The sequence below is a fragment of the Trichogramma pretiosum genome, unplaced genomic scaffold (genome assembly GCF_000599845.2).
Source record: "Trichogramma pretiosum strain Unisexual culture from Peru unplaced genomic scaffold, Tpre_2.0 scaffold59, whole genome shotgun sequence".
In the NCBI taxonomy this organism is placed as follows: domain Eukaryota; kingdom Metazoa; phylum Arthropoda; class Insecta; order Hymenoptera; family Trichogrammatidae; genus Trichogramma; species Trichogramma pretiosum.
The window spans coordinates 96,431-111,392 of record NW_019641668.1 but is presented as its reverse complement, the minus strand read 5'-3'; the positions used below and the strand labels follow the sequence as shown (position 1 = coordinate 111,392).

Genomic DNA, 14,962 nt, shown 5'->3' with positions numbered 1-14,962 from the left:
TTTTATTAATACATTAGATCAAACTGAAAATTTGGTTTCAGATTTTTGAACTAATATCTATATTTTACATTAACATGAAATCTATGTGATATTTAAAAACAATATTTCTAAACATCATAACCGACAATGTGGCGTTTTCCAATGCATTCACCAACAAAGAACCAACAATAAACTTCAATAGCCACCAAGGTGTTCAGGAGTGCATCACGAGTGGTAATATTTTTGTAAGCACCAGTCTTGGCACTAGTGATCAGCTTGCTGATTCCAGCACGAATAGCTGGGATGTCTTTGGGGGTTGGTGGTACCATTTCGACCATGGCATATCTTTGGATGATACGAAGCTGGGGCATAGCTGCCTTAATGCTATCTGTAAATAAAGAGATTTCCTAAATCATTTGCATTCAAATTCTTTCAAGTTAAAACTATTGAATAGCTAAGAAGTTAATAGACAATCAGTGAATCAATTGAATTATAATTTCATAATTTACTCATTTAATAATTGAATGATAAAGGTGTGGAATTGGCAATGAAAATCATAGAGCATATTCAATATTGTCCATAACCTCAGTGCAAAATTATTTCGGTGTCAATAATTTTTGATCGCATTGATATTTTACATGGTTGTTTTGAAGACATCGATCATTATAAATTATAAACAATTTTGAAAATATCTTAATATTTACATATCAACGAGTTCAAAGATTGTTACATAAGAATATGAATTATCCATGTTATCTTCAATAACACTGATTCGAGAGTAAGTTTCGATGACACAGAAAAGTTTTTTACAACTTACAAAATGACATCTGATACTTACTTTGGGTGAGAGACACCAAGGATCCTACAACTTTTGCCATTTTTATTATCGAATTTTCCAATTAGGATACTACGAAGAATATTGACTTGTGCCTAGCACAAGATGTAAGTCACAAGCATACAATCAATGGAGCGGTCCGCATGCGCAGGCGTTCCCTATATTAACGTCGACTGCTTGATTCGTATTCGGTAATTCCGCAAAACGTCTGCAAATCGTGTTTGATTCATAGTGAAAATTTGACAATTATCGAGGTAAAAAAAGTCCTAAATCATGGCTCAAAAAATTAAATTAGTATTAATAGATTTAAGTGGAACGTTGCATATAGATAATTCAGTTATTCCGGGAGCAATCGAAGCATTGAAAAAATTACGAGGTTTAAATGCACAAGTCAAATTTGTCACAAATACCACTAAAGAGTCAAAAAATATTCTTCACACTCGCTTACAGACCCTGGGTTTTGACATAAAAAAAGACGAAATATTTAGCTCGTTGGGAGCCGCCAGAGAACTGGTGAAAAGTCGAAAATTAAATCCACTTTTACTAATTGACGATGCAGCATTGGAAGATTTCACCGATATAATCGACGAAAAACAACCATCTAATGCCGTGCTCGTAGGTTTAGCGCCGGAAAAATTTAATTACAAGTATCTTAATGAGGCATTCAGATTGTTATTAGAGGGAGCGCCTCTAATTGCTATTCACAAGGGTCGCTATTATAAAAAATCGGATGGTTTAGCTCTGGGACCTGGTGCATTTGTTCAAGGATTGGAGTTTTCTGCTAATGTCAAGGCTGAAATCATTGGCAAACCGTCTGCCAATTTTTTCAAAAAGGCCTTAGGTAATTTTTCTCCTGAAGAAGCTGTTATGATAGGGGATGACGTAAATGACGATGTAGCAGGAGCGCAAGCTGCCGGTATTAAAGGATTTTTAGTGAAAACTGGAAAATATCGCGTCGGAGATGAAAACACTATTGACCCGGTGCCTGCCAAAGTCTGTAATTCATTTGTAGATGCTGTAGATATGATACTTCAAAATAATGATTCATGATTTTTAAATACACGAAATTAAAAATTATGTACATTTATTAAACAAAAAAGATTAATTATCTGAAAAATATTTATCTTAGTATATGCTAAATCTTAAAATAAATTTATAATAAATCTTTGAATATTTGGTTTCATGAAATTTTTGTAAATACACTTTGCATTTTAATAGCATAAACTTTTATTTATAAGTAATAAACATGTATGCAATATTATTTAACTGTGTAAAAAGGAATTATATGCACAATCAGCTCTCTCCCCTTATCAGAATAAATTGATTTGATGTCTCCAGTCTTTCTCTTGCACTAAAGAAGTGTTATAAAATTTGTGGTATTTGTATTGTACAACCTTTGTATATCAATCCCATGATTTGACTCTTAAATCTGATTCAAGAATAGACCAATTGGGAGAACTTTTTTCTTTCGATAGCCAGTTGAAATCATCAATAGAATCCCAATTGTTTATATTTGGATCCAAACCAGCTAATTTGTAATGACTTATTTGATCTTCGTATGTCCAATTATAAGGGGCTACTTTTATATCTGTACAATCCTCTATGATAGCTCTGCTTGTAACATGCAGATATATATTACAATTTTTTGAATTATGCAATCTCAACTGTTGACATGCAAAAGCAAAGTTACAATCACGACAGTCATCCACAAAAAGTGATGTTGTTACGGGTCCAATCAGCACTGTGCATTGCACAAGACCAACAATATGAAGAGTATTGGGTGTGCCATATATCCTAACTGTACACCTTGTTAATTCTGATAATAACACATCATTTTTATTAACATTTTCAGCATCCAACACTAATGTTTCATCCACTTTGTTCAGAAGCACACACCCATTATCACCATAATCATCATAAATTGTCTTATTGTTCTTTTGTGTATTTACGCCATTTTTAGTAATACTTTCTGTGATTTTCAAATTTTTTAAACTATCTGTAACATCACTAGGCTTTTCGGACGAATTTTTTACGACTCTACGGTTTTTGAATCCAAATTTTTTTCTAGGTATTAGTCTTGCTTCAATTTGGGCTGCGTCATTTTCTAAAATTTGAAGTCTTTCTTGAGCTTTTCTAATGTCATAAACTTTTAAAAAGATTTTTGACTCAAATAAGTAATTTTTCAACATTATTATATCTTTGTTAACTTGATCAAAAACTCCAGGTAAAGCAGAAGCTGGCATGGTGTCTATATTGTCTAACAGATCTTTTATCCTTTCACATGTTGAGTAAAAAGCTTGCTGGAAATAGCTTGCTTGTTCAGTTTCTACAATGAGTTGCTGCTTTTCTTCTTTGCGTTTTTCAATCACGTTTCTTCGCTCCCTGTCTCTTTTGTTTATACGCTCAGACAAGGTTTCTTCGTTCAATGTGCTGGCTTCCATTGTATCTAAACTATATGGGCAGTGAGAAAAATGTTTCAAGTAAACTCATCATTTGAAAATAAAAGTATAATAGATTCATTACCTATTTAAAAAAGCTTCAAAAATTGTTATCTTTGAGGTTCACAGATGTGTGTTTCAAATTTCATCATAGTTTTGGACTCCACTTTTGTAAGCTGATGAAAACGATCAAAGCTCTACATACAGATTGTAGCTAATAAATGCTATTTTGTAAAGCAATGCTGCATTCACCACAGATTTTTTTGTGTCCAAGCAGCTTCATCCAGTTCACGTACTTTGTAGTTTTTATTTTGGAGCTCACCAACAGAGTAGAAAAAGTTAAGGATGCGTGGAAACTTCTGGTGAAAGTAGTATCTGAAATCTATTCCAGAAAAAAAGAAAACGAAAATAAATCTTTTGGCAAAGTAGTAACTTAAAAATTTGCAATATTATTATACATTGCATAGGTTATGCTAAATGAATGAGTAAATAAAGATCGATATGTAGCTGTCAACGTCGTGAACAGTAAATAAAAGTAATAATAATTCTTGGTAGCGTACTTTGGTTGTAAAAAAGTGATGTGAGCTTTCATAGACGCGTTTTCAAGTGCAGTTGACAGAGCTTTTTTCGGATCACATTGGAAATGCATATCTTGTGTTTTCGGTCGTTGATTCGATTCGATCGATGATCATTTGATGTAAATTTTCGCACAAACTGAACGCGATAATGACGCGATGAAGTAAAATTTCGAGAAAAATAGTCGATCGACGGTCGGTGGGCGTAGGAGTGTGTGCGTTACAGTCACCAAGTCGCAGAATTTCGCACACAACACACACACGAGATACGAGGCAAAAAAATGGACGTAAGGCAGGGGGAGGAGGAGGGACATAACCTAACAAGGTATCTGTCATACTTGGCCAGGATCATGCCATATAGCGCGAAGAGCGCGGAAAATATACCTACCCTGAGAGTGATTCAATTGCCTCCAGACCAGGTAGCAGTTGGCGCACACGACGACTTCGGTGACAACTAAATACTTCATAAACTTTAACCAGGGTTTACTCCTCGAAGGCCGCTTAACAAGCATAATAATTGTTGTTTTCTGCTCTACAATTGCACTTCCAGGTAAGCTATAAGCTATAAGTGCGTATGTGTGCGCACTGTTGCAAGAGCGACGCAAGTGTATATGCGCCTATATATGTTTTGATTAATCTGGAGTTTGACCGCGGCCGATCACCTTATATGGAAATCATACGCGCGGATCAAGGTGATCAGAGAGAGGCTCGCTCAGCTTAGTGACTAGAATCGGAGTATATAAGGTAGCAGCAGACAACCGAGTCTGCATTTCAGCGGAGGCTGAACATAAGTCAAGTGGGATCGTCGCGATCCGTTTAAAAGGCCCGGCGATCTTAGCGATGACGACCGCGGCGACTACTACTTGACAGAAAGGAGTTATAAATTTACGATATCATTGACGCGCCGTGGAATAACGAAGAAGCACACGCGATTACCGAAGTTTGCGCAAAAATTTCGATCGTATGAGTAATCGTACTCACTACTGGTATCACGTGTTTTTTTAAAATCGGCAAACGCGAATGGAAATGTTGAAAGGAAAACAGTCATGAATAATCCAGGCGATTATTTATTAAAAACTATCACATTAACATTTATGTAATAACCAAAGGTTCATATATATAATATATTTATATATTTATATTGTATAATCCTAATATTATTTTTAATCCAATTAAATCTTTTACACGTCATATAATTAATTCATTATTAATTCAACTGTTTTTTTAAATCATCACTCGAATCTCACTCGTTTAAGCCCAAGATTCTTCTGCTACTTCGTTAGTAATTTTTTTATTTTTATTTTGTAGTTATAACATGTATTGAGTCGTGTGCCACATCGATTTTATTTTGTAAATTAATCACGGTACATAGCGTTTGATTTTTTTCTTGTTTTATACGTGATCGATGAAGGAAGAAATAATTCCATAGGGTTTTGACAATGTGCATCAGCTATAGATATGACATGAACTATACTCGTTTTCCCATGGCAGTTTTGCTCTCGCAGAGGAAAACAAAGAATGAAAATTACGATGCACAATCGGTTCTATTTGGTACGCTTCTGTTGTTGTTGTTTTTTCTTTATCGTCAACGAGATAATAAACGAAATTTTGTTTACCGATACATCACATATTGCACAATAGCTCGGTGGAAATCAATCAAACTTATGATATAATATTTATATAGGCGCGCGTAATGCTCGCGCGGGTTATTATTCATGCTATATCTTTATATACTACGCCACTATACAATTTAATCTTCATGTTTCAAAAATCAATCGAGATACATGAGTTTTGTATTAGTCGCGTGAGGAGAGAGAAAAACATTGTCTCGATACGCAAAGATAATCGTAGCTTTCGTCATCTTATAATATAAATGATATTTACGGAGTTAAAAGCATCTCACGCAAACGACAATTTTTTATATTTTTTACATGAACATACCCATTTTTCCTCCTTCATTATTTTTATTCTACAGCAAACTCCCATTTACTTTATACTTATCGATACAGGTATTGTATGATGGTTATAATTCGCAAAATGTTACAAAATGACGCACTCATACTCGGCTCGCACTTAATATTATATCTATAAGATATAATTAATATGTATATTTTGTTATATCGTGATAACTTCAATTGAATAATAATTTCATTATTCGTGCACATTTATCGCGATAATTTACAAAGCGAAAAATACAGTAAGGCCATATGTCTTTTTATATCATGAATTATTGAGCCACGAGAAAAGTAGAAGCAATTTATTGTACAATAGAGGCAATATATAGAACTTTGATAGAGTTTTTTTTACGAAATAATATTCTCGTGAGCGAGAAAAAACTAACAAGCGTTAAGCTACCTTTTCACGTACGCTATCGAGGTTTATTTCGAAGTACGCGAAGCTCTCAAATCAATGTTTTTTTTTCTTTACGATGTTGGGTGAATCCATGAAAATCATTCGATTTCTTTCGATCAGGTTTTTTTTTTAAATTATAGTCGAGTATCGATTTTGTTGAATTTACATAAAATGTATACAGCAAAAGCAAATAACAAGTTGAGTCAGGCCAAATTATAAATATTCAAAATCAAGATCACAAGCTTGAAATAAAAAATTTTGAAAATTTTCTGTTTAGGCCAAAATAATTATTCATGCTTCAAATTGACTTTAACACAGACCGCTTGTTTGAACACAATAGAAAATGCCACACCTCCACGGAAAAATGGTTCGTCCTTCGTCTTTGTGTAGAGTAAACTTTTAATGGCACTGAACAGTTCATTTAGTACACTGTGAAAAAATATAACTTTCGAAAGATGAAATTTTTTGCTTTGTCTGGCATTTCTAGAATATTTATGTAAAATATACTCATACTTTTTTATATATTTGTTCTTTTTTTTCTGTAAAATTTGTATCACTCGTGAATGACACTACTTGTGTCAAATAAATCAATGTCCAACAATTTTCGAAGAATAAGTAGTGAACCACTGAAAACAGCAAATACTTTTTGATCAGAAAATAATCGTTGGATATTGCTTCAAGAGATTGAAACAGCCTGTTGAGCATTGTATTGGCAGTTTTGCTCAATGCATCAAATGATCGTGATATTTTTTTGCTCGAAATTTTAGAACTGTCCACAACTATACTATAAAATTTTCAGTTTTTACATCATTGCAAAATGTTTTTTTTTTCTCAATAAACAGTAGTCAATTCATCTTGATAGAATAAGTATGCTTTATAATGGAACTCTCAAGTGCTAAGGCACTCAGTGTACATCTATTGCATCATGTACATTATTTTTCTTTTTACTTATTTAAGTCGTGTTATGTTAATCGATAAGAAAATGACAAATGATATTAGGTGCATCTCGGGAGTCAAAAACGTACAGTTACAGTTAACCGTTTATTACCAAATTCACAGTATGAATTCCTATTTATATAAGTGATTGTATTACCACTATACTATGTAAAAGCACGTCCGACTTTGATATAATACATATCATGAACTAATGTACTAATGTAACTAGGAGCCTTAAATCTGCGCACGTTTTATACACGACAAAATTGGTTCTATGTGAATTGCACAAAGTTTGTAAATAGATGGAAATCGTATCGATTTCCATGTGGCCGAATCTTCTGATTAATGCGATCGAAAATTTGTCTCGCTGATCGTTACTTTTTTCCGAGTGAACATTTTTACTTATTCATCGTTCAAGATTGTCATCGACAATTTCCACAAGATGAATGTGAAAACACGAAGTTAAATAAAATAATGAAATATTTTTATTGCTTATTGCACCATTTATTTCAATACTTAAATTCAACGCAAATCCTGAATGAGGAATAAAATTCTATCGACTCTATACTATCTCATGTTGTTATGAACGATAACAAAATAACATTGCTTTTGATTCAGATGTTTTTAATAATTGCACAATAAAATAAATGTCACGATACTTGGCTTTTTCCGTGTATTATTTTCTCGTTATTATTGCTTTATATTTGGCTTTCAAAATTATGAATTTTTTGAATCCCAGAAAAAAAAAATGTCCTCCACTGTCATAACGAAAGGTAAAATACTCCTATTTTATATATCTAGAAGAAATACTTGTATCAACAATTACACCAAACGTTATTTTTCACTCGTTATTTATTTTTCAATATTTCAACAATATAATTATTTTACAGCATAAAAATACTTTTTGTACCAACCAACGAGACAAATCATATCAACTATAATGCATTAATAAATTTTTATATATAATTTAAATTTGCGTTTTCGTATTGCGTAAATTGCATGATGATGAAAAATCATGAAACTTTATTTTTTTCGAAAATAAAGTCTTGAACTCAAATCATGTAATTTTGGTAGATCAAACTTAACTATTTTTAATAATTATATGCCATAGTCTAGATATTTTAATGAAAATTATCACGGCGTTCAAGTAGATTTTTTAACCTTTCCATTTCAAAATTTTTTTTCGATGATTGCTATTAAAATTAATTTAAGACAAACTTTTTCGATGTTGATGAATTTTTCTCTCAACTGCATTTAAAAAAAAATTTTAATACGTAAAGGTATTTTTCACTGCTCTAAAGATATTATTACCTTTGTACATGAATTTCTAAATTCGAGTTTGTATGCTTTGCAATTTTTAACGCAACGTTTGATATAAATATAAAGCTCGTAATTTGTTTATATAAATATATCGTAACAAATTTGTAGTAGAATTAATAAATAATAATATTAACTATAATTGTATTAAAAATGGCGATTGTATATTAGATTCAAGTTCTAAACTTTCATTAACATAAGTTTAAATCGTAACTTTGTTGCTCAAAGCCAGATAGTAAGTAAGTCTACTCTTGTCTTGTTGAAGTATTGAACATCTTATAAATATGATATTATATTTATTGAATTTTCACCAACAAACCGAAACATACAAAAATGAAAAGTAAATATACGTTTTTATACAGATGCAAAAGGTGGTTATCAGCAAGCTTTGAAATCGCTTTGATCAAGCGACAAATCTCTCTTATTTATTGAGAATCACTTTTTAAGCAGTTGCACCAAAAATCATTTTATGACAGTTGATTGTTGACTTTGTATCAGTCAAAAAAAGGATATACATAAGTTGATTATTAGTTTGACTTGATACTGGTTTAGAAAAAAATTAATTTTAAAACGTTTCCTCTTTAGTATTATGATACAACACCTCGTACCATGTTTATAATAATGTTTCGAAAGTGTACAAACTTTAAATTTGTATACCCGATCAATAAAATATACCTTTAAAATGTTTTTAAATCATTATAACTTTTACACATGTCGTTTACTTATAAACTACATTTTACTTCATATGTTAATGCGTATCAATTTTCTTTGTTAGCTACGCATTTTTAACAGTCTAATAATCTGTCCTGGCAAAAAATGTTTGTTCTTTAGTTTATAAAAAATAAAGTATTTTCGGTATTTTTAGCGTTCTGCCTAACGATAATCTATAATAGTTTTAAAAATGTATAACCACGAGTATTGGGATAAAATAAAAACATTCTGCCTGGTATCGAATAGGAAGTTAAATTTAGTTATTATAGTTTTTCTTTTATAAAGAAGCGTGACTCACTTGAGCTAGAAAAGTGAAATCACAATGTTTAATTATATCACGTGACTGCTCTATGTTGTTGGCTTTATGTAACGCTCAATTTCGAATTTTATAAGATCAATCTATCTGTGGATTGAACTCAACTATGTAATCTTTGAAGAACTTTCTAATCGTCTAAAAATTATGACGAAATCATTGGAGGGCAGGAGAATTCGAGTGATAGTCAACACGACAGTCTTTTGAACACCATAGGGTCATGGGCACATGATTCACACCACGTCTGCTACGACACTATATCATGTCAGCCTCCATTTGCAGTGTTGTTTACTGCTAAAACAAAGAAAAACTTATTTAACAATCTGTTTTTGTAAGTTGATCTTCGAGAACGAACACTTGTTTCCGATTAAAACGAACGTAAAAAAGAAAATTAAGTACATTATTAAAATATATAGCGTTGTCACATGAAAATATCGTTACGAATAACGAACGGCAGACTTGGGTCCCCATATCCTCACTGTGCAATCATCAGACACCGAAGCCATCATCTGGTGATAAACAGGATTCCAGGATACACAATTAACTGTTCTGCTGTGTCCTGTTAATGTAGCAATGGGTAACTCTTTCTTAATATGCCATACATAAACTTTATTATCTAAAAAAGTAAAATGAAACATTAAATATTATACGTTGGTTTGTCATATGTACGTATACGTCGTATTATACGACATTATACGTCGTTTCACCTTCACTTTTAGTAATTTACCTTCACTTCCTGAGGCAATAAAATCTTCATTTACACCTCCAAAACAACTATGAATAGTAAAGTGCCCTTGAGTAACACCCTGAAAACGCCTCACCAAACATCTATCTTGTAAATCCCAAAGGTGAACCCCTTGGTGAGCAACATTCAGAAGGGCTTGTCTATCAGCCTTATTAACACTAAACGACATGATTGGATGATCTTCTTGCAATCTAAATAAGAATTTCTCGTATTAAAAATTTGATTTCTATACACTATGAACCTCTATTTGATCAAATATTTACATCGTAAATTCACTTAGTTCGTCGAAGTTGTAACCACGAATGCGATGATGAGAATCTGCGGCTAGTACCGTTTTACCATCGCTTCTACACCATAAACCTTTAACTCGTACGCCTTCCCATGAATCCAAAACATTACAATCCATATCCTAAAGTAGGAAATCAATTAATATTGCAAACAGAATCTCACAATTTTACTAGAAAAATTATCTTCAACATAAACTTACACATTGGTAAAATTGACCTCGAAGTCCTCCCGTCACGAATTTATTAGAGTCGCGATGCCAGGCGCAGGCAGTCAGCGAATCTTCAGTACCTTGAGTAAGTTTAACACGTAATTCGCAATCCGGTGTATCGACATTCCACAACCAAAGTTCTGGACAATCTTCTGGTCCACAGGCTATCAAGTGGCTACTATCTGGACTCCAAGCTACAAGAGCCACTCCGTATGTGTGACCTTCTAAAGTTTTTCTGTGCGTAACGCGTAATGTTTCCTGAATATAAATAAAAATTATAGTAAAAATCATCGAAAATTCAAAGTTGAGAGCACAATTGATATAGCTCAAAATACTTACAGGATCAACGTCCCAAATGATGACGGACATGTCTTTTGAACCGGTTGCAAGTTTCAGACCATCTGGTGAAAATTTGCAGTACCAAACTTCATCACAGTGATCGTTCAAGATTTGGGTAGTATGACACGGAAACTGTTCCTTACTACAACTATGATCGACTAGGAGCGATACGTTTTCGAGATTCGTCTGTGGTTTATAATATATTCATAGTGAATTTCATAAAAATTAATTGGATATTTTGCTTATATCGATCAAGTTAAAACAAACCTGTGTTTGAGTTATATGATAAGTGCATTGTTGATTCTGCATTTCAACAGCTTGGCAAAGAAGGGAATGAAGACGTCGTGGTGGCAGCATTATTGAAGGAGGCAGGAATTTTTGGAGTTTATCCATTAGCGCCGAACGTGAAGCCAAGCCTTTGCCTTCCCAACCAGCTCGAGCCTTTTAATTAAAAAATAATCAACAGCAAAAATTGAAGGTTTTGAATGAATTTTTTTGAAACACACCTGTAATTCTTCTCTACCACTGCACATCATAAAAGCAGACAATTGATGAACACGACCTGTGTTGTGACCCAGAGGAGTGAGTTCATTTCGAAGTACATGCAAAGCTTCAAGTACTAAACCATCCTCCAAAAATTCCAAATATTCTTGCTCCAACAACAGAAATTTCATTTCCTATTTGATAGAATTAAGAGAGGATATTAAATGGTCCATTTTACTTTTCATGAAAACAAATAAAGTTTAAAAAGTATCTTACCAAACTATGACTTTCAGTATTTAAGAAACCTTTGAGTTCAATGAGATCATAATCAGCCTTTATCCAGTCACCATCCATAACGTGTTGTCTAAATTTGGCTGCAGCTGGATGGTCCAAACGACATCCTGATTCTTGCATTAACAAGTCAGCAGTACGACTAAAGGTAAAGTAAGCAAAGGAAAAAATTGTTAGTTTGAATATGCAGATGTGAGCATCCATTAATAAAGTAGTCATAAGATCCATACCAAAAGAAAAAAAAATCAAAAATACATGAAGCGTGTGAGAATAAAGTGCTTACTCTAGACCAACTGTCCTTAAATGTTGTCCAATGAGCCTGACGATATCCTGGTTTGTCTTATCTATGATTTTGGTGGAAATAGTTGGATTGACATCACCATTGAGCTGCTCACCAGTCTCTCCATCGGTTTCGGTGATCATATTTCCATTTGTGGTAGGCACGCATCCACCACCACCTCCACCGGTATCACTGAGTGTCCCATTCTGCTGATTATTGGATGGAGAGACAGCCGCCCCATTGGCTCCCTGCTGTTGCATCACTCTGAAGACGGCATAGAAAAACATAAACATTATCATCATGAACATGGTTTGATTTGACATGAGTCTGTGCGGCCTTACATAATGAAAGAAAGAAGAAAGAATGGAGCAAGGAGAAAGAAAGAAGTAGGAGCTAATAATAGAGCTACACGAGAGATGAAACGCGTGTGCGATCGTGCGATCGAAAGGTGTGTGATACCCACCGACAGTTGTCCATTTGCTCTTTAGTAGCGGTAATGATGGACGAGGAAGCTGCTGCCGCGGACGACGAGGTGGCAGTCTCTGGATCGACGAGTTGGTGGGCCTCGTCTCGAGGCTGTTGCGACTGATCGGCCGGTGGAGACGTTGTGCTGGCTGCTGCTTCTTGCGCGGCTGCAGGGTCGTTGCTACTGCTCTGTGTTTGGGGTGCCGTTGTTGCTGCTTGTTGTGTTGTTGTTGTCGATGTGATTGTTGTGACTGCTCCTGTCGTTGGCTCTGTTGTGACTGTTGCTGCGGCCGAGGATGAAGACGATGCCGATGACGATGTGTTTGGGGTTGACGAGGTCGCGTTGTTGTCGGACGGCGCGACGAAGGTACTGCTCGTGGCAGTGGTTGATGATTGGTCCTGCTCCGCCTGAGTAGTCTGCTGTAGCGAACTACGTAACCGTTTGCGCGGTGGCGGAGCAAGCCCACCGTCGTCGGACTCGCCGCTCGAGGCCAGGCTTGCTCTGGGTTCTGGACTTTGTTGTTGTTCCTCGGGATGACTCTCGCTGCTGCTGCTACTGCTGCTGCTGCTGCTGTTGCTGCTTATACTGCTCTCGGAGCGCTGCTCGTCGCTAACACTCACGGCTCTCACGGCTCGCACGAGTAACTCCGTCTCTCTCTCAAGCAGCTAAGGCGCTGCTCGGCTATTGTCAAAGCACGGCGCGAGGCGACGACGACGTCAATCGCGGAGAGAAAGAACCCAGGCACACACGCTCGAAAACTTTTCCGTGAGCGAGAGAGAGAGAGAGAGAGAGAGACAGAGAGACAGAGAAAGAGCGAAGGCGAGCAAAAGAGAGACAGCCAGATATCAGTAAAACGACACAAAACAAACTCTGCTCCGAATCCGCTGAGTGCGTGATTTTACAATTCGTGCGATAGGTATATATAATCGATATAGATTTGGATTCTTGGTCAGTTCGCGAGACTCTTGAGGCGAGATCTCTCGAGTCAATACATGAATAGCTCTCTATCTGCACACCGCGCTCTAGGCCTTCCCTCGTAGCTGTGCAGTAGTGTAGTCGAAGGTGTTCACTCGCGACTATATTTATTTATTTATAATAATATGGTACAGAATAGCAACGATTACGTCGCACTGCGTACTTGTGTAGTGGCAATTCTACGAACGTTGGATCCTCTCTCGGGGAATAATTTTTTGTGTATTAGCAAGAGGTGCTGCTGCTGGTGGGCTGATTCTCACGGAGCGGTAATAATGCAGCTGTGGCGGAGTATAAGCACATCGTCTTGGGCCAAGTCGACTACGACGACGCGTTGGCTGCTCGTTTTAGCGACGAGGATTGCACCCAACATCGCCACTTACTCGGACTCTCGCGATAAATATATTCTCACTATGCTGCTTTCTCGCGTATTTCGATGCAGCTGCTCTGCTGTAGTGTGCTGTCCGCGCGCAAGAGACTCTTTATTGTGCATATATGTATATGCGTGTACTGCTCTCTGCTCTGCTCTGCTGCTCTGTATATATATTTTCTGCGTTGTTGTATATATATAGAGATAGAGATAGAAGCTCTTTGCTGCGCTGCGCTGTCTCGCTCGTACGACGACGACGACACGACACACCATACACGACGATGAGCTGTGCTTTGGCTGTGCTCTGCGCGAGTCTGACGACACCACCACGCCAGCAGCAGCGAGTTTACACTGGTCTTGCTTTGCTTTCCGCACGCACACACGTATGGACACACAAGTCAGCGCGAATATGTATACACACAGCGAGTAGCGCAGCAGTCAGCGTTGTGTAGCAGTAGCAGCAGCAGCAGCGGAGCAACGCGAGAAGAGACGACTCCGCAAGGCAAGGGTTACACAGAGCGGAGTGAGGGAATATATAAGTATGTGTATATCAGAGAGACGGACAGATATATACCGAGGAGCGACGGAGCGAGAGAGAAAGAGCAAAGCGACGGAGACGACGTATGTATAGCAAATGTAACTCGCGCACACATACACACACACAGGGAAACGCAGCAGAACTGTCGTGGGTCTCTTACTCTCTATGTAGTTGGTATATAACACAGAGAGAAAAACTTTCAAGCATAAATGTGTGTATACGTAGGTATTACCTTTGTGTGCTACGCGTTGTACGAGGGTGGCGAGGTACGAAGAGGCGGAGGAGGAGGAAGTCGTGGAGGAGGGATGGGGGAAGGGGGAGGCATAACAGTCGCAGGCTTTCTTATTCTTCTCTCTTTCTCTCTTCTGTGTCTGTGTGCGTGTAATATATGTACGGGCTAGCTGCTCTATACTCTCTCTCTACAGTATGTATAAACACAAGCTTCGTGTGTTTGTAAACGCGAGGCAGCACGGCGTACGTCACTCTGGTCTCTGCTACTGCTGCATGCAGCTATCCAAATGCACAC

At 36.3% G+C, this 14,962-nt stretch overlaps 4 protein-coding genes across 6 annotated transcripts; 1 reads left to right on the top strand and 3 right to left on the bottom strand.

Moving 5' to 3' along the window:
- Positions 1-40: 40 nt before the first annotated feature.
- Positions 41-959, bottom strand: LOC106654669 (ATP synthase subunit g, mitochondrial). The gene is made up of 2 exons (XM_014374639.2): positions 818-959; positions 41-367 (listed from the first exon to the last, which is right to left on the bottom strand). Exons 1-2 carry the CDS (start codon positions 855-857, stop codon positions 108-110), a joined length of 300 nt encoding a protein of 99 aa, XP_014230125.1. The 5' UTR covers positions 858-959; the 3' UTR covers positions 41-107.
- A 49-nt stretch (positions 960-1,008) lies between these two features.
- LOC106654668 (haloacid dehalogenase-like hydrolase domain-containing protein 2) lies at positions 1,009-1,880 on the top strand. Its single transcript, XM_014374638.1, has one exon. The coding sequence runs from the start codon at positions 1,088-1,090 to the stop codon at positions 1,862-1,864; it is 777 nt and encodes a 258-aa protein (XP_014230124.1). The 5' UTR covers positions 1,009-1,087; the 3' UTR covers positions 1,865-1,880.
- A 141-nt stretch (positions 1,881-2,021) lies between these two features.
- On the bottom strand, positions 2,022-4,689 carry LOC106654691 (tubulin-specific chaperone C). Of its 2 annotated transcripts, none has more exons than XM_014374673.2 (3): positions 4,216-4,689; positions 3,338-3,634; positions 2,022-3,265 (listed from the first exon to the last, which is right to left on the bottom strand). In XM_014374673.2, the coding sequence occupies exon 3, from the start codon at positions 3,253-3,255 to the stop codon at positions 2,218-2,220; it is 1,038 nt and encodes a 345-aa protein (XP_014230159.1). In that variant the 5' UTR covers positions 3,256-3,265; positions 3,338-3,634; positions 4,216-4,689; the 3' UTR covers positions 2,022-2,217. The 2 variants fall into 2 exon arrangements, with proteins under 2 accessions (XP_014230159.1, XP_014230158.1); XM_014374672.2 differs by lacking the exon at positions 4,216-4,689 and adding an exon at positions 3,813-4,164.
- Positions 4,690-4,878: 189 nt separating this feature from the next.
- LOC106654875 (WD repeat-containing protein 26) lies at positions 4,879-14,093 on the bottom strand. 2 transcript variants are annotated; one of them, XM_014374969.2, is made up of 11 exons: positions 12,554-14,093; positions 12,094-12,354; positions 11,796-11,952; positions 11,543-11,713; positions 11,304-11,477; positions 11,037-11,222; positions 10,689-10,955; positions 10,465-10,610; positions 10,184-10,392; positions 9,856-10,072; positions 4,879-9,747 (listed from the first exon to the last, which is right to left on the bottom strand). In XM_014374969.2, exons 1-10 carry the CDS (start codon positions 12,565-12,567, stop codon positions 9,894-9,896), a joined length of 1,764 nt encoding a protein of 587 aa, XP_014230455.1. In that variant the 5' UTR covers positions 12,568-14,093; the 3' UTR covers positions 4,879-9,747; positions 9,856-9,893. The 2 variants fall into 2 exon arrangements, with proteins under 2 accessions (XP_014230455.1, XP_023316143.1); XM_023460375.1 differs by having other exon boundaries at positions 4,879-9,750; positions 12,554-13,218.
- Positions 14,094-14,962: the final 869 nt, after the last annotated feature.

Excerpts from the sequence above, each read along its gene's own strand:
- LOC106654691 (XM_014374673.2), bottom strand. The coding sequence starts at position 3,255 with ATGGAAGCCAGCACATTGAACGAAGAAACCTTGTCTGAGCGTATAAAC.
- LOC106654669 (XM_014374639.2), bottom strand. The coding sequence starts at position 857 with ATGGCAAAAGTTGTAGGATCCTTGGTGTCTCTCACCCAAA. Across the intron at positions 368-817 it reads CTTGGTGTCTCTCACCCAAA|ATAGCATTAAGGCAGCTATG; the intron begins GTAAGTATCAGA and ends CTTTATTTACAG.
- LOC106654875 (XM_014374969.2), bottom strand. Across the intron at positions 11,223-11,303 it reads ATCATATAACTCAAACACAG|ACGAATCTCGAAAACGTATC; the intron begins GTTTGTTTTAAC and ends TATAAACCACAG. Across the intron at positions 10,611-10,688 it reads GAGGTCAATTTTACCAATGT|GATATGGATTGTAATGTTTT; the intron begins GTAAGTTTATGT and ends TTCCTACTTTAG.
- LOC106654668 (XM_014374638.1), top strand. The coding sequence starts at position 1,088 with ATGGCTCAAAAAATTAAATTAGTATTAATAGATTTAAGTGGAACGTTG.